Source organism: Hemitrygon akajei, chromosome 12 (genome assembly GCF_048418815.1).
Source record: "Hemitrygon akajei chromosome 12, sHemAka1.3, whole genome shotgun sequence".
Lineage (NCBI taxonomy): Eukaryota > Metazoa > Chordata > Chondrichthyes > Myliobatiformes > Dasyatidae > Hemitrygon > Hemitrygon akajei.
Window position 1 is genome coordinate 75,283,010 of NC_133135.1, and position 18,481 is coordinate 75,301,490.

Genomic DNA, 18,481 nt, shown 5'->3' on the forward strand with positions numbered 1-18,481 from the left:
CCACAGCCATTCAATTCTGGAATCATCTTCGTGAATCCCCTTTAAACACTCTGCAGTTTCAGAACATCCTTTCTAAGTTAAGCAGCATAAAACTGCTCACAATACTCCAAGTGAGGCTCACAATGTCAAGAGCTCACAATGTCAAGAGCTTTATAAAGAGATTTATCCATCAAAATGACCTGTTTTATGAACTTCTCAATTTAGTGCTGCTGCAAAACAATAAATTGTCAATGATAAAACCTGATTGTGAAATTAAAATTCTAGAAAATGGTGAACTGTCCATGCAACTGCTCTGGCAGTGTTTCATGAGGAGGAAAAACAACCTTATGAAAGATATTAATTGCTATACCATTTTTAGCACTTTATTTCAACTGGATTAAATATAAAAACAATTAAATGCATATAGTGAACTTAAAGGCAGTTAACAGTAACATTCATATTTTGCACAGCATTACCATGTTTAGTTTGACACATTATGTTAGTGATTAATCACTTTTCAAGTGGCGACATTCAACTCCTATGGAAAGAGCAACTCTGGAAAGTAGAAAGCAGTAACCAGTTTTAGATTGCCCACATTATATTCTAGTTAATATTGGACACATAAAGATGGATACATAGTCAAAGTTTTGAGAAACATATTTGCATACAATAACAATAAGTTAACCATGATTTCAATAGCTTTTAAAACTCATTATGCAGAGTTTCAGTGAAAAACCTTGTCAGTAAAAATATGTTTTAATCAGTTTCACATTACAGATTTTAAGTGTCAAAATTAATTCTAAAATATATAAAAAATCTGTCCTCCAGCATTGTTTGATACAATAATTTAAATGATTTGTTTGGTCATATTTAGGTACCATTGACTTCATTTAAGTTGGCTAGAAAGACAAAGGTCATACTTTGCCTGCAGACATTAAACATATTACAGTTTCACAATGTTACATTTTCTAGACGCGACCATATACAAAGGCAAAGTATAATGAACACAATTTATATCAAAAGAACAGGCAAAGACAACAGATGTGTTTAGTGCGGAGTAATTAACAACTTGCATTTTACTGTATGCACAGGTTACTGACTTCTGAGACAGTGGCAAAAATTACATTGTGTTGTTTGGCCATAGCAACCTGAAGAATTTTAATATTCTATTTGTTTCTTTTAACAGTTTTAAAATATGGCAAAGTACTAGACAGAATTTTTTATATATAATTCTTTTAAGTTGTCATTTTAAAAGTATATTCATTCCTCTGTAGAGTATCTTTGTTCAGTAGAAATCAGGCAGTCAATAGGCAAATGTGGAATGGAAAAAGTACAAAGCTACAACTTTAATTGGCACTCAAGAATACATGCAAACAAATGCAAGGTAGATAGACTAAAGCAGGTGAACTTAGAATGTTAATATAACTGTTATAAATGAAAGCAAATAATTATGAAGTACAAAGAGAAAAAAAATTAAAAAACAATACTGTGTACCTGTACAAATACCACAGATCACAGACTGCTACAAAGTTAGCTTCAGCCATTAAAACAGAGTGGAGGGAAAAAAACAATGAATGGTATTGTTGAAAATTTTAATTGTAGGAGTTCAAGACCAACTTTTGCCACAACCTCAATATTTCCAATTCCAATAAAGTATGTAGCATCTATTAAAGCATCATTGTACTTTACTATGTTAAAGGTGCAAATAAATTGAATTTATATCAAGATTCCAACAAAGGTTATAATGTTACGAAGTTCTCCAGAAAGCAGCTAAATTCACAAATGCCAATGCCTTAATTTGGTTGATAATGCAAACATTGTGACCAAAAATCAAGAACTTCAAAACATAAAATACCTGAGAATTTCTATGGAATGTATTATACTTTTACATTGGAGTCAACAGTCAATGACTTCCAAAACCTACAAAAATTAATGCAATCACAGGAATATTTTTCATATTGTTAATGATAGCCCTCTCTGCTGCTGTATTCCCATTTGTTATTAATTAACATCCTTAAGTTTGGAAATAAAACCACAGCAAGTTATTGTTATTTTCCAAAGCTTTAAGCCACTGTAGGACTTTATCAAATTAAGTACCAGTCTTCAGGACCAGGATCATTTTGATGATCCAAAAATGTTAATTCACAAAGTTCACCTTTGTTAGATTGCTGCATCTGTAACTGGCAAAGTACAGATTCATACTCAAGTTAAATTTTCAGATAATCTAAACATCACCAGTTTAGACATTTGCCTTCAACTTGCATGAAACATCTTTTATATTATCTTTCTAATTGTTGACCTTCAAACAAATGCAACTATAAAAAAGTAGAATCAATAATAGACTATACAACATTTCCAGGCTTGCTTTATCACTCAACAAGATTGTGGATGAGTTTCTTCTCATTTACACTTTTCCCACTCTATTCCATTATCTTTTCATTCTTTTACTATCTAAAATTTATCCATCTCATTACAGAATATGCTCATAGAGATTCCCTGTTCCAAATGAAATCATGTATCAGTACTAAACAGCTGATCTTCCTGAGACTTTGTCCTCTGATTCTGTACTCTCCAATCAGGGTAGTGGTCACCAACCATTTTAAGCTCACGATCCCCTACCTCAGCCTTAGTGAAAGGCAAGATCGACTCCAAATCGATTAGTTACACGCATGCACACCAGGGCAGAAAGAACGGAACTAAAACCCCGCAACCCAGAAACAATCTCTCAACAGTATTTGTGTATTTATTTTTCTTTTCTTTTTTTCTCTCTCCGGGATCTACTGGGAAAGTCTCAAAGATTGACTAGTCAATCGCGATCGATGGGTTGGCGACCATTAAATTAGGGAAACTATCTCAGCAATTTTAGATATCCCAAGAATCTCTCCAAGAATCCCAAACTACCTAAAATACTTATTCCAGGAATCAATCTAGTGAACTGTTGCAGCAGCTCATTTCCTTTGTTAAAGAGACCATTCACTATTTTTGGTCTCCTTTACAATTGTACATAGAAAAGTACAACACTAACAGGCCATTCAGTGCACATTGTTGTGCCAATCTAGATGAAAATTCATACTAAATGTCCTCCTCCTATGTATCGTTCATATCCTTCTTTTCCTTTGATATTTATGTGTCTATCCAACACCTTCTGAAACTTCACCAAATTACCCGATTTCACCAGTACTCCTATTCCTATTCCAGGCACCATCCACTCTGAGTGAAAAGCTTGCCCCTCACATCATCTTTAAACTTCCCCCACCAACCTTAAAAGCATGTTCTCCAGTATTTCACACAAAATGCTGGTGGAACACAGCAGGCCAGGCAGCGTCTATAGGGAGAAGTGCTGTCAACGTTTCAGGCCGAGACTTCGACAGCACTTCTCCCTATAGATGCTGCCTGGCCTGCTGCGTTCTGCCAGCATTTTGTGTGTGTTGCTTGAATTTCCAGCATCTGCAGATTTCCTCATATTTGCTTCTCTAGTATTTGACATTTCTACCCTGCCTCTCATAATTTTAAAAACCTCTGTCGTCTTCCCTCAGCTTCTGATGTTCTAGAGAGAAAAACACTAGTTTGTCCAACCTTTCCTTACAGCTTATGCTGTCTAATCCAGGAAACATCCAGAAAACCTCTTCTATACCATCTCTTCATTCTTCCTAATAATAGGGTGACCAGAACTGCATTTAATAATCCAACTGCAGCCTGACTAAAATTTTATATTGCAGCAGTATGACTTCCTTACTCTTATGCTTAATACCCCACCAATAAAAGCAAGCACACCACATGCCTATTTTTAAAAATCACCTTACCCACTTGAGCAACCACTTTCAGTGAACAATGGAAATGGACCCTAAGATCCCCTGTACCTCAGTACTATTAAGGAGTCCACCATTAATGTATACTTTCTCTTTTCATTTGATCTCCACATATACAACACTGCATACTTTCCCATATTAAGCTCCTCCTGCCATTTCGCTGTCCATGCCTGTAACTGATCTATATCCTTCTGTATTCTTTATAGTCCTGTACACTGTCTACAACTCCACCAATCTTGGTGTCATTTACAAGCTTGCTCATCCACCCAAGTACATTTTCATCTATATGACTGATACACAATCACAAACAACAGGTGTCCCAACACCTATCCTTATGGAACACCACTTGTCATGGACCTCCATCCAAAACAACAGTACTCCAGTCCTAATATGGCTTCAATAGGCAAGCCCATTCTCAATCTAAATTTGTAATTCAACTTGGAACCTATGCACCTTTATCTTCTGAGTCAACCTACTGTGAGGAACATTAACTAATGCTTAACTAAAGACCATGTAGATAATGTCAACTGCCTTACCCTCAGTAGGTTTCTTTGCCAACTCCTCAAGTTTGCAAGGTATGACAACCATGCACAAAGTTATATTGGCTGTCCTTAAGCACACCATGCATTTACAAATGTGCACAAATCCTAACCCACAGTATCCTTTCCAATAGTTTCTCTACCATTTACATGAGTTCACTAACCTATAAATATCTGGATTATGCCTACTTCCTTTCTTGAACAAAGACCACAGCATTTGCTACCCTCATCCTCCAGGACTTTGCCTGTTGCTGGCAGGCCACAAAGATCCTTGTCAAAGCACCAGCAATCTCTTCCTTTGCTTACTTCAATATTCAAATAGGCCATCAGGCATTCTTAATGCTTTTCAAAATACCCAGCACTACCTCCTCCTCGATCTCAAAAATGTTGTAGCACATCAGCATGTCCCAGTCTGCTTGTACTATCCTCCAAATTCTCCTTGATAAATACCAACACATTTAACACTTCAGCCACTTTGTTTAACTCCAAGCACAAACTTTCTTATTCTTTATCTTTTTCTTAATATAGGTAAGAAACCCCTTGGGCTTCTCCTTGATCCAGCTCACAAAGAATAGCTCATGGCCTCCCAAATCACCTACTTCAGCAGTACTTACCTGCTAACTTTATATTCTACAAGGGCTCAGTATAATTTTAGCTTTCTAATTTTACGCATGCTTCCCTTTTTTCCCCGCAACTAATTTAGGACCTGTTGGTTCATCCATGGTTCCCTTACCTTACCATCCTTGTCCTTACTCCTTACCAGGTGATACCAATTCTGAACTCCAATCCACTGGTCTTTTAATAACTTCTACATCAGACATGGATTGTCCAACAACAGCAGTCCCCAATCAACACTTCTCAGCTCCAGTCCTATCTGGTCAGAGTTCGCCCTCCCCACAAGATCCAATTTTGTCCTTATTCATAACTATTTTAAAACGTAATGAGTTGTCACTATTCCCAAAATGTTCACCTATTACGAGGTCTGCACTGGTCTGCCTCATTTCCCTAAACCACGTCCAGTATGTTTTCTCTTCTAGTTCAACTCTCCAAATACTATTACAAGACCCCTTTTAGATGCACTGAAGAAATCCCACTGGAAATGCCAATCAATTGTATGGAGGTTAAAGCTCTCACTATGACAATCTTATTACTCCTTCACCTTTCCATCATCTGTCTACATATCTATCTATTCCTCTGCCTCGCAGTGGCTATGGGAGGGGTGGCTATAGTATAATCCCATCGGTGTAACTGCACCTTTCTTATTTCTGAACTCCACCCAAATTGTCAACGTGGATGAACGCTCCTAGTGCCTTAAATTTCTGCTGCAGCATCTTATCCCTCTTCCTGCCTACATCTGCAACAATGAGGCCACTCTCAGAGGGAGAAGCAACATTTCATATTCCATCTAGGTAATCTTCAGCATGAACATCAATTTCTCCTTCCAGTAATCTTTTCTCCTTCCCTTCCAGTCTTCATCCTCTTACTACTATTCACCTGCCTATCATTTCCCCTGGTGCCACTCCTCCCATTTCTCTCATGGTCCATTCTTTTATCAGATTCCTTCTTTTACAATCCCTTGACTTTTCCACCCAACACCTCCCCAGCTTCTCACTTCATCCGCCCTCCCCCAGATACCTGGATACTATCACTTTCTAGCTTGTCCTCCTTCCTCTGTCCCCACCTTTTTATATTGGCATCTATCCCCTTCCTTTCCAGTCCTGATGAAGGGTATAGGTCAGAAACATCAACTGTCCATTCATTTCGATAGATGCTGCCTGACCTGTTGAGTTCCTCCAGAAGTTAGAATGTGTTTTCTGGATTTCCAGCACCTGTAGAACCTTGTGCTTATAATCTGCAGAATCTGTTGTGTCTATCATTAATGCCAAATGTACCAGGACCCCTGGCTGCTCAACCTCCCCTCAAAGGATATCTGCAAGACATCCTTGACTCCGCACCAAGGCAACACATCATCCTCAGGTCTCAATTGGGGTCACAGAAAAGCTTGTTACTATTGAGTTCCCTATCACTAATCACTCTATCTAATTTCATCCTTACCTACGTTGTCTCAGAACCAGGCATGGTGTCAATAACCTAGCTGCTGGTGCTAGCTTCTGAAAGGTCATACCCCACCATCCCTCTCTACCAACAGTACCTATGACTGAGGGGAATGGGACAACAGAACCTGTACATCCACCTGCATCTCCAGTTCCTTGGCCCAATCTGTTAGAAGCCGCACCCTGATGTTCTTCCCAGAGATATAGTCATCAGGGAGACCATGAAGTTCTATGACTTCACACATCTTGCAGAAGGAATGCTCCACTGCCCTAACTACCATTTTGTCTTCAGTAAGTCAAAGGACTCAGATCAACAGGAAAATAAAAGCCTTGCCTGTTCTTCTCTGCTACTCACCTGCACCCCTTCGCCAAAAGCCTTGAGCGAAGAACTGAGTTTCCCACTCTTACACTGTCCCACTCTCCCAATGGCCACCCCAAAATGACTGCTCTACTTTACCTGAACTTCCTTTTATTGGCTGAGTTGCCACACACTTAGCCAGTCACAAACAACTTAAAAAAGACTCCTTCCCTTCCACTTCTCCGACTGCTGCAACTACAAAAACAAGCTTTCAAATTAGAAAAAAAAACTTTGAAAAAGCTCTTTACCAAACCTCCTTACTTTTATGCTAACTTAAGAGATTATACTCCACGTTTCACCTAATCATTTTTCTACACTATATACCATTGCTGTATTAAATAGAGCTTAGTGGAACCAAAATAGTTACACACTGCATTTGTAAAAATGATCCATTCATTCTACTCCATTTCCCATCCATTAACCAACCTACAAATCATAATAATACAATAATCTTGTGTCTTTTGAAAATCTATACAGAATTCTGTATATTATGTTTCCCTGCATCTCAAAAATACAGTAAATTATATTTTTAACTTTCATTTTCATTAAGAACATTTATTTTCCATTTGCACTGTCATATCCCTGATAAGAGATGCCAACATCTTTCCTAAATGGATGCTAAACTACCCAGCCCAGTTCCCCTATTTTTTCATATTCCCGACTTTCTTGAATAGGTTACAGTTAGTATCTTCCAACTCATAAAAACTATTGTAGACTCTTGCATCTTCTCGAAGAACAAAACCAGCACAGTTAAATTCAGATCAGGGCTACCTTGCATGTTCTACTTCTGTTTTAACAATTTGCCTAGAAATATTGCTCCAATATTGTTATGATCACTTGAGTAAGATAAAGGTGGGGGAAATCAGGGATTCTAAACAAAAGGAAAGAACTTAATAAGGGAAGATATGCTAAAAGAACAGAGCTATACTTGAAAAAGAATCTAAAAAAAACTAATGTTTTCATCAAGACTTCCACCGTTTTGGTGAAATAAACTTTTCTAAAGCTTACATTAGTTAAAATATTTTAAAATCTTTCCAGGCAATTTTCATTACATGAAGTGTTAGAATTTCCAGAGTTTCAAATATCCTCACAATAAAGTGAAGACCATTTGGCCCATAAAGTCTATTTTAACTGTCAGCACAATCACATCAATACCATTCCATCACTTATTTTTCTGCAACCTATTCTACACACTCCTTACTTCTGATCTACATACCTAACACTGCAATCCTTAATAAAATGCCTTGTCTGGAATTCCCAATTGCAGACAAAAAAAAACATACTTATCTACACTATTTTAAACCAGTAAGATAAATTTTCCTGACAGAAAATGAATTACTCTCAACCAAGAATCTTTCTTGAAGATTCTTCATAGGGACGGCTTGTATATTCTACTGAAATGACATTTTCAGAAAGACTGCAGTTTTTTTTCTTAATGCAAAGCTTGGTAAGAGAATGAACTATAAAAGATCTTCAGAATCAGAAAGGTAAGATCAAATTAGCAAAGAGATCTTCGTCACCAATGGTTTGTCTAATATACAGCATTGTAATGCATGTGGTATTGACACAGCACTCAAACTGATTAGGTTAACCATCTGCAATTTATGTTAACAACTGTTACTTACAACACAGCTATAACTGCTGCAAAATAGATTTAATCATTAGCCCAATACCAATGAGTTATATTGATCTTCAACACATCTCCAGCATGACCTTTTCTACATCGCTCTGTGATAGGATCTATAAAAATGTAATACCTACAATAATTGTTGGTGAATGATAATTGGAATCTACTTTTGTGGAATATGCTACACGTGCTGTACTTAAAAACAACGTTCGTTCTTCTGGCAGCTGAAAAATTAGAAACTTCCAAAAAGTACTGGTACATCACAAATCCATCTTTTGAATTCAACTTTATTCAGCACAATCCACCCATAATAAATTCAGGTTTACTTTGTTCCCACTTTTACTTTCATGTCCACATTATTATTTTTTAGATAAATGTTATCAAAATTAGAAAAAGCGCAATATGCTCAAAGGATTTCTCAGAATATTCCTCAAACCTGATACCCCTCAAATACTTAATCCAACGCTACAGAAACATTAACTCTCACCAGCCTGTTCACAACAAAGAAATACAATTAAACAGCATTCTTCCTGTAAACTCACTGAACAAAATGTAGAGCACAACTTTGCTTATACCCTAACTTCACTAGGATGTCTCTAGTTAACATTACAAATACCTTGACAGCAGGAAGTCAAAAGAACTCCATAGTTAAAATAATTTGCTGTGGCAGAACAGGCTTAAAGTTCAATTACATATTCTGTTTACAATTTCCTGTTAAATTTAACAGGCATACAACTAAGAAACTAGCAACCCAAAATGTGAGTCTGCTGTTCAGCCACCCTAGAAACCTGATGCAACAACACTCTGAACTAAATGATTTAGTGGGGTTTCTTTCCAAAATTTAAATCAAATCTAATGCAAAGTTACGAATGACGTCCAGAGCCCCAGTGTCAAAACCACAGACATCCATCATGCCTCTGTCATCTGGGTCAGCAATGGCGAAACCGTTAGAACCCAGTCCACAAACCACCAATTTGGCTGGAATGCCCATTTTCTGCAACAAAAAAAAAGTTGATCAACAGATTTTTGGAGGTTGAATACAATTCATATAGATTAAAGATTAGCTATTCATTCCCTATACTGTAGAACAATTTGGGAAATACAGTGGATTCTGGTTAATTGGGCCATCAGATAATCAGGGCAGCCACCTATCTGAGACAACTCTTAAAGAATAAAAACTGATCAAGAAAATCGTTAGGATTCCCTTCATTATCTGGCACAGGAGATTTTGACGAACAGATTTTAATTAGCCATTAGACATTGCACTGTACTTAGAACAGTTTTTAAATAGCATCAGTTGTGTGTGTTTGTGATTTTTAAATCACTGATAGTGAGAAATAAGCAGCAAGAAAATTCAGAACTGTTTTGCTCACTGCAGTTTCAAACACTGCGGCTTGGAGATACCAGAAATGTCCAGGAGTGCACATTTTCACTTGTTTGCAATTGGATTATTACACTGCGAAGTCTCTTCCAGGGATCCTACCCTGAAGAAGTTTAACTCTTCCCTTCAACGGGAGTTCAGTGAAACTCTCTCTCACTGCTCCCCCTCTGTGGTCTCTGCAGCCCTCTGACTTTTTGACCACATGCTTACCCAGACCCGCTACCACAGCCGTGCATCCTTCCTGGAAACATTCCTTTGATCTCCTTGCTTGCCCATCGCCTCCCTCTGGTGCTCCTCGTCCCTTTTCTTTCTTCCATGGCCTTCTGTCCTCTATTAGACTCGCTCTTCTCCAGCCCTGTACCTTTCACCAATTAACTTCCCAGTTCTTTACTTCACCCCTCCCCCTTCCAGTTTCACCTATCACCTTGTGTTTCTCCCTCCCCTCCCTCTACCTTTTAAATTTTCTCATCTTTTTTTCTCCAGTCCTGCTGAATGGTCTCAGTCCCAAAAGTTGACTCTTTTCCATAGATGCTGCCTGGCCTGCTGAGTTCCTCCAGCATTTTGTGTATATTGAGTGAAAATAAAACAATTTTACTACTTCAACAAGTTAGAAACAATAAAGAATTAAGGTATTGACAATCATCTTGAATGTTACAATGAAAAGGAAGATCTGAAGAATACAATTGTCAAAAAATCATTTGATTTTTTAGGCACTAGGTGCCTCTGCTGAATCAAAAGAACATGGCAGCGTACAATGGATGAACTTCTCCATCGATAACTGGTAGGAACTAATAAAACTGTATATAATGCAGTAGTAGTATTGGCAATGTTCTAATTTGTTCTGTATTATTTAAATACATAAACATGTACTCAGTTAAACAGTAGTTTGTCTTTTTTAACTATTTCCATGAAACTTCAGCTAATTGGAGCAGCTGCTTAATTGGGCCAAATGTATTGGTCCCAAAGTGTCCTAATTAACTGGAATCCACTGTATTTCAAACAAGCATGAGGTATTGCTGCAAAAATTATTATTTTATTAAGATTTATTATTATTCACAAGACAAATACAACCACAATTGAACACGTTTTTGCAAATGTCTTTTCAGAAACTTGCAAAACTTGATGCTTCAGACCATTCATTGCCTTATGCTTTTCCAACAACTTTATTTTCCCCAAAGGCAAGAAGTACTCCAGGAATGCCCTGCATTTGTTACTGATTAGCTCCTTAAACTCAAAGTCTTTGTCACCAACTACTACAGTTTCTCCTTGATACAGAGACCAAGAACTTCTTCACAAATGCAAAATATAGTGGACTTCAAGGTTGTCCATACATGGTGGACAATGGAGCTTTCAGAATGTCCATTATGCATTGTCTAAGGAGAGCCGTCGTTGAAGGGTTCATCAGAGCTTTGTCACTGAAGTTTTGGAACACTGATGTGTTGTGAATGGTTGGTAGCTGACTGTATTTAAGATAGAAATGCACGATAGGTAGCACTGTAATGTTTTACCTTAGCAACCTTCCTCCCCCGTTCCAGCCCTCAAATACAAAACACTTGATTCAGTACCATTCATTGTTCCAATCCATGTAAACGGCTTAATTTGTGGGTATTCTGGAGGAGCAATCCAGTCCAGAGATCGATGGACAGACAGCATGACTTGAAGGTGCATAAGAAGAGACAGAGATTCTGATAGTAGTTAAATGGAAAGTCAAAAATAATGATGTAGCTAAAGGGAAATCAGAGACCATCGAAGAGGAGTTGGCTGAAACCTCTCGATGCTGTTACATGGGCTTCATACTAAATACTGCAATTTGGATGAAGCCACATACATTTTTATGAAAACTGGAAAACATTTGATTGTACAATGGTTATACATCACCATCTCCTTTACCATCGTAGTTTATCCAAATACTGAGCTCTAAAGATTCTTTCTCTAAAGGCATTTGGTCATATTGAGCTTAATAAACAATGTTTCCAGCTAATCTATGTTTGAAGATTATAACACGGAAGCACAATCCAATTTTGTCCTACTGCCTAAGAGAATTGCTATTTGATAATTGATGAGCACAAATTCATGACCAGTCAAACAAAGTTCAAGCTAAGAAGCAGGGACCTTCGAAATTCCACAAGGAAGAATTGAGACATAATAATACTGTAAGCTACAAGTGTTTCAGACTATTAAAAATTTTCCTCAACGCCACCATGGATGGTTCCGTCCAGCTCCAAAGGAAGGGTCGAGCATCAGGCTAGCAACCCCATCCTGTAAAAACTCAGGGGTGTAGCAAAACCACCAGAAACTCCAATGACCTCATATCTGAGAGAAAAAGGATCTTTGTGAAGATGCAAGATGGGCTACACCTAGAGACAACTTAAAAGACTGGCCCAGGACAGAGGACTCTGGTGAGCTACTGTCAATGGCCCAAGCCTCAGTAAGGGTGATGGGCTTAAGTTTAAAAAATACTTCAGAAACACTTTTCTCAATCTAACTTTAACATCATTGTACAAAGACATACTATTTTGAATTCTCTCACCTTTCTGTATTCTCTCAAAGCTTCTACAGGATGAATGTTTCTGTAAGAGGTTTCATTATCAGTAAAGATAATGAACACATCTGCAACTGTTTGTGTCTTAATAGCCCATAACATCGGAAGTGCACAGTCAGTGGAACCAAATGGAACCTATTGAAAGTAGTCAAAATAATCTGCAATGTTATATCAGTTTACTTTTATTACAATTTTCTTGAGGTAGCATTAGTAGGAATATTTGAAACAAGGATATTAATGAAATCAGAAGATAAAATTTATTAGTGGGAGAAAAACACTGTCCTGGATTTAAAGTTAAAAAAATGGTAACTGAGGAATTTCATACAGAAATAAGAGAAACAACATGTGCCATGTTTGCAAGGATTGCTGCAAAAACAGAATTCTTCATCCAGTTTTTGACACGCAGCACACTCTCAAAAGCAGAGGCCATGTTGAGTTAATAAAAATAAGACATGAACAATTAAAATAGTAGAATTTCATCTCAAAAATAGTGGAAATTGTTGCACAAACTAATATTTAACAATTTAACTTTAGGAAAGGGTTATTGTTGGTAACTAGGATATGTTCTTTACACAACTTCTGAAATAATCTTTTAAGCATTCAAGTCATTATTAATATATAAAACGTAAGTAGCAAAAATTACTAAAAGGTACAGGTTAAGTGCCCCTTATCCAAAATTACAAAATCTGAAACCTCAGAAATCAAAAATTTTTTGAGCGCTGTCATGACGCCACAAATGGAAAATGCCATAAGGCACTGGGAAGGTTCCCAGTTGATGCACAGGTTTCTGTACACCATAGACAGTTCTGAGAAGTAACCTCACATATGTAATGAATAGAAGTTAATGAAAAATAGAAAAACACTCCATAAAGTGAAAATTGAAGACCTCAATCGTGTGTTGAAGGAGTGGATTTGTTAGCGTCAGAGTGAACATATATACCATTTAGTGGTATCCTGATCATGAAACAGCAAAGATCTATCATGACTAACTGAAAATTGAAGGTAATTAGCAGGCTGGTTGCAGAAATTTTTAAAAGGTTTGTGGTGATAACAAGTCTGCTGATGGAAATTCATTGGTCAGTTTGCCAAGATCGTCGCTGATGAAAATCTAACATGCTGAACAACTGCATCAGTATGTTTGTGTGATGAACAAGTGCAAGACAAAAACTGTTTAATGGTAGCACATAAATTCAGAGTTCAGCAATCCCAAGTTATCTCATTATGTATTTCAAAATCCAGAAAACTTCTAGCCTAAACCATTTCGGATAAGGGGTACTCAATCTGCACTGATCCTTTTGTGCATGTCCCACTGAGCTCTGCGTAACTGATAACAGAAAAAAGACAAACTAAGAAAATTGATTAAAAAATTATATTACCGCACGCATCACAGCTAATACTTTATCCAGTGCCATTTCTGAAGTGATGTGTAATGGAACAATTTCATTGGAAAAAGCAACAATTGTAGAGTTGGATTCTGTTTGTGTAACAACCTAAAAAAAGTAATCAATGTGTTATTGAACATTTCAATGACATTACCAGCATGGATAAAAAAAAGCATTAAAAACAAATGAGAATCTGGCTCTTATAATTAGAGACTAATCCCTAAAACCTAGGCGATTAGGGTAACTCTCACTGAGCTGGATTATTATGTTCAACTTTGGGTCCAATAATTCTGGATGTAAAACCCTAGAGAGTTGATAGAAAATTTAACATAACTAAAGAGATACAGGGATGATAGAATACAGGTATGGCAATTAACTGGTAAAGTACTTAAAGGAAAAAAGGGTTGAGGACCTTCAGTGATATGGATAGACTAGTAAAGTTGTGATGATTCTTGTAACAGGCAAGATTGCACCTTGGACAGGTATAGAAATAACAACTTTGTAGCTTCTGTAATATTGATTGGCATCTCCTTAGGGCAAAAAGTTTGGATTGAAATGAATTGAATTGACTTTATATCTTACATCCTTCACATACACGAGGAGTAAAAATCTACATTACGTCTCTGTCTAAACGTGCAATCATAGTAATTTATAATAAGTAGAACAGTCAGTATAACATCGAAATACACTCAAATCAGCACGAGTTAATCAGTCTGACAGCCTGGTGGAAGAAGTTGACCTGGAGCCTGTTGGTCCTGGCTTTTATGCTGCAGTACCGTTTCCCCGATGGTAGCAGCTGGAATAGATTGTGGTTGGGGTGACTCAGGTCCCCAATGATCCTAAGGGCCCTTTTTACACATCTGGCTTTGTAACTGTCCTGAATCAAGGGAATTTCATAACTACCGATGTGCTGGACTGTCTGCACCACTCTCTGTAGAATCCTGTAATTAAGGGAGGTACAGTTCCCATACCAGGCTGTGATGCAGCCAGTCAGGATGCTCTCAATTGTACCCCTATAGAAAGTTCTTAGGAATTGGGGGCCCATACCAAACTTCCTCAACTGTCTGAGGTGAAACAGGCACAGTTGTGCCTTCTTCACCACACAGCTGATGAGTACAGACCACATGAAGTCCTCAGTGTTGTGGATGCCAAGGAGCTTACTGTTCACCCTCCCTCAACCCCAGATCCATTGATGTCAACAGGGGTTAGCACGTCTCCATTCCTCCTGTAATCCACACCTAGCTCCTTTGTTTTTGTGACATTGAGGGAGAAGTTGTTTTCTTGACACAACACAAACATCCTTCTCCAGATGCGTTAAGGACCGTATTTAGAGCAGTGGCTATTGCGTTGTCTGTCGATCGATTGTGTCAGTAGGTGAATTGTAAGGGGTCCAGGTTGGGTGGAAGCATGCTGCAAATGTAGTGCTCGACCAGCCTCTCAAAGTATTTGCTTATTAATTATAATTAAAAATGTCAGTAAACACCTACTAGTTGTGCTGCGCACATCCTGAGTACTCGCCCTGGGATGTCGTCTGGTGCCACAGCCTTATGACTGTCCACTCATTGGAAACATCTGCGTACCTCAGCCTCAGAGATAACCAGGTTACAGGTTGTAGTGGTGGCTTTCCTCAGAGGCTCAGAGTTAGCTTCATCGAACCGAGCTTAAAAGCAATTAAACTCATCTGGGAGAGAGGCCGCAATGTTGGTGGCACCACTACATTTGGCTTTGAAGTCTGCAATGGTATGCAACCATTGCCACAAATTACATGTGCTACTTGTTGTGAATCTTGACTCAATCTTTAATCTATATTGTTGTCTCGCAGCCTTAATAGCTTTGCACAGATCGTAGCTGCTTTCCTGGAGCTCCTGTTGACTGCATAAGCTCTGTGTTGCGCGGTAACTGCTGCCCACACAGAACTACTGATCCAGGGTTTCTGGTTCAAGAAGACCCTGAACAACTTCTGGGGACAACATCATTGCTGCACCTCCAAAAGAAGCACATGACTCCATCCATGAACTCGCAGACATCCTCATCATGGAAGATATCCCAGTCGACGTCATCAAAACAGTCCTGCAGCATGGAGACTGCCTGGTCAGATCAAGAGTGGACGGTTTTAATTATGGCCACCTCTTGTTTCAGCTTCTGCTTGTACATTGGCAAAAGAAGGATCGAAGAGTAATGTGATTTTCCAAAAGCTGGGTGAAGGAGAGCTTTGTAAGAATTGCGGAAGGGAGTGTAGCAGAGGTCAAGTGTCTTCTCTCCATGAATGCTCACCTGGATGTGCTGACAAGACTTCAGAGAGACTTCCGTCAGCAGCACTCAATTAAAGTCACCGGCAACGAGGAAGGCAGCCTCTGGGTGTGCAGTCTCCAGTGTGTTGATGGTCTTGTACAGTTCCTTGAGAGCCAGGTCAGTATCAGCCTGCGGCAGAATGTACACTACTGTGATGATAACAGCCGTGAACTTCCTAGGCAGCCAGTAGGGTCTGCACAGCAGCACCAAGTATTCCAGGTCCGGGGAACAAAAGGATTTGAGGGCAAGCACATTCTGGAGGGTGCATCAAGCATTGTTGACCATGAAGCATACCCCTCCTCCCTGACTCTTCCCAGAGAGGTTTTTTGACCTGTCCACCCAGAACAGGGAGAACCCAGAGGTTCGACAGCATGGTCCAGTATCCCCTCCGTCAGCCACGAATCACAAAATGTTACATTCCTTTGTTTCCCACTGGTAGGGGATTCTGGCTTTCAGTTCACACAGCTTGTTGTCCAGGAACTGAACATTAGCCAGTGATGGGTGGAATTTGTTAGGTGCATCCAGGAATGATTCCTGAGACAGTACGTTGGATGGCTGATTAAAAGAGAGGCCATACTAGATTTAGTACAAGGCAATGAACCTGGACACATGACAAATCTCAGTGGGCAAATATTTCAGAGATAGTGACCATAACTACCTGACCTTTAGCATTGACTGGGATAAGGATATGAGCAGACAATAATTGGGGGAAGGCTAATTATGACAATATTAGACAGGAACTTGGGAACAGATTACTTAGGGAAACACACACCAGAAATGTAGAGGTTGTTAATGAATATTGGCATGGAACTCTGGATAAGAAGGCAAGGTGAAGGACCCAAGGTAAAAAAGTGAGGTAGAATATTTACTCAAGAAGGAGGAAGCATTCGTAAGGTTAGGATGCAAAAATCAGAGAGGGATTTTTAGAGTTATAAGGAAGCCAAGAAGGATCTTAAGAGATTTAGAAGAATGACAAAGGACATGAGAAAGCCTTGTCAAGCAGGATTAAGGAAAACCCCAACATATTCTACACGTACGTGAAGAACATGATGAACCACTCAGGGATAAAGAGGAAAAAAAGTACCAAGAGGCAGGTGAGGTAGCAGAGGTCTTGAATACTTGCTTCAGTAGTCAACAGGGTTAAGGTTCTATTTTTACAAATGCAAAGTCACCATAAAACAGGTTAATGTGCAGCAGTGTTGGTGCTTCTGAAAAATATTAGGTTAGATAAGTCTCCAGGGTCAGATAATGCCCAGGTTACTAAGGGAAGCAAAGGAAGAGATTGCTGGGGTGTTGACAATGATCTATGTGTCTTCTCTGGCTGTAGGAATGGTATCAGAGGATTGGAGAACAGCAAATGTTGTTCTGTTGTTCAAGAAAGGTAATAGGGATAATCCTGGGAATAAAACAGACCAGTGAATCGTACGTCAGTGATGGGCAAACTAATGGAGAGGATTCTTAGGGACATGATTTATAAGCATTTGGAGAAGCATAATCTTAATAGGGATAGTCAGCATTGCTTTGTGAGAGACCGATCCTGCCTCATGAGCCTAATTGAGTTTTTAAGGTGCCAAAACAAATTAATGAAGGTAGAGCAGTTGATATGATGTATATGCATTTTAGTAAGGCATTTGACAAGGTTCTCAGAAAGTCATGATGCCTGAGATCTATGGAAACTTAACCAAAAGGATTCTGATTCTGCTTTCCCCACAGAAAGCCGAGTGTATTAATAGATGGAGCATATTCTACCTGGAGGTCAGTGACTAGTGGTGTTCCACAGGAATCTGTTCTGGGATCCAGGCTCCTTGTGATTTTTATAAATGGCTTGGATGAGGAAGTGAAAAGATGCGTTAATAAATTTGCAGATAACACGAAGATTGGAGATGCTATGGATGGTGTTGAAAGTTGTCATAGGTGGCATTCACAACACCCTAGGTTGAAAGGTTCAATGTTGTAGGTTATGCAGGATCTGAGAGATATACTTGTGAGAAGAGTATAGATAGAAGGAAACTTCCCATTGGCAGAATGTATCAAGAACAGGGACAGAATGAAGGAGATCGACTGAAGTGATACAAGGAAAACATTTTCTTAATGCACGAGTGGTTAGGATTTATAATGCACTGCTGGGGATAATACTGGCAGCAGATTCAACTGTAGTAGTCAGAAGTATATAAAAGTAAAGAAATTGCTTGACTATAGGCTTATTTTAAGTGCTGTTAGGTGATTTTATTTTTTAAAACCTCTCTGGACATCAGGGACATTCAGAAGCACCGAAAGAATGTGACAGCTTTAACAATCAGTGGAGTTAGGGTGCATATTTACCATCTGTCAAAGATTTCCAGAGAGATTTGGTGAGTGGGACTTGTTCTGGCCTATTCATCCAACTCCATTACATCTTTTGAGGACCATGCACATCCAAGGAACCAGAACATTAATCAGCTCTGAGGTAACCCAGCCCACAGATCTGAATCAGTTAAATCAGGGACAATAAGCAGTGAGTGCAGGAAACAAAATCCAT

General features: G+C 38.7%; 1 protein-coding gene across 1 annotated transcript in view; it reads right to left on the minus strand.

The window, feature by feature from the left end:
* Positions 1-336: 336 nt before the first annotated feature.
* ro60 (Ro60, Y RNA binding protein) overlaps positions 337-18,481 on the minus strand; it is a 38,852-nt gene continuing 20,707 nt past the window's right edge. The window contains exons 7-9 of the mRNA XM_073063521.1: positions 13,666-13,779; positions 12,278-12,424; positions 337-9,360 (exon numbers count right to left, since the gene is read on the minus strand). Of these exons, the coding sequence (XP_072919622.1) occupies positions 9,208-9,360; positions 12,278-12,424; positions 13,666-13,779 (414 nt within the window). The 3' untranslated portion in view covers positions 337-9,207. The remainder of the gene's footprint in view (positions 9,361-12,277; positions 12,425-13,665; positions 13,780-18,481) is intronic.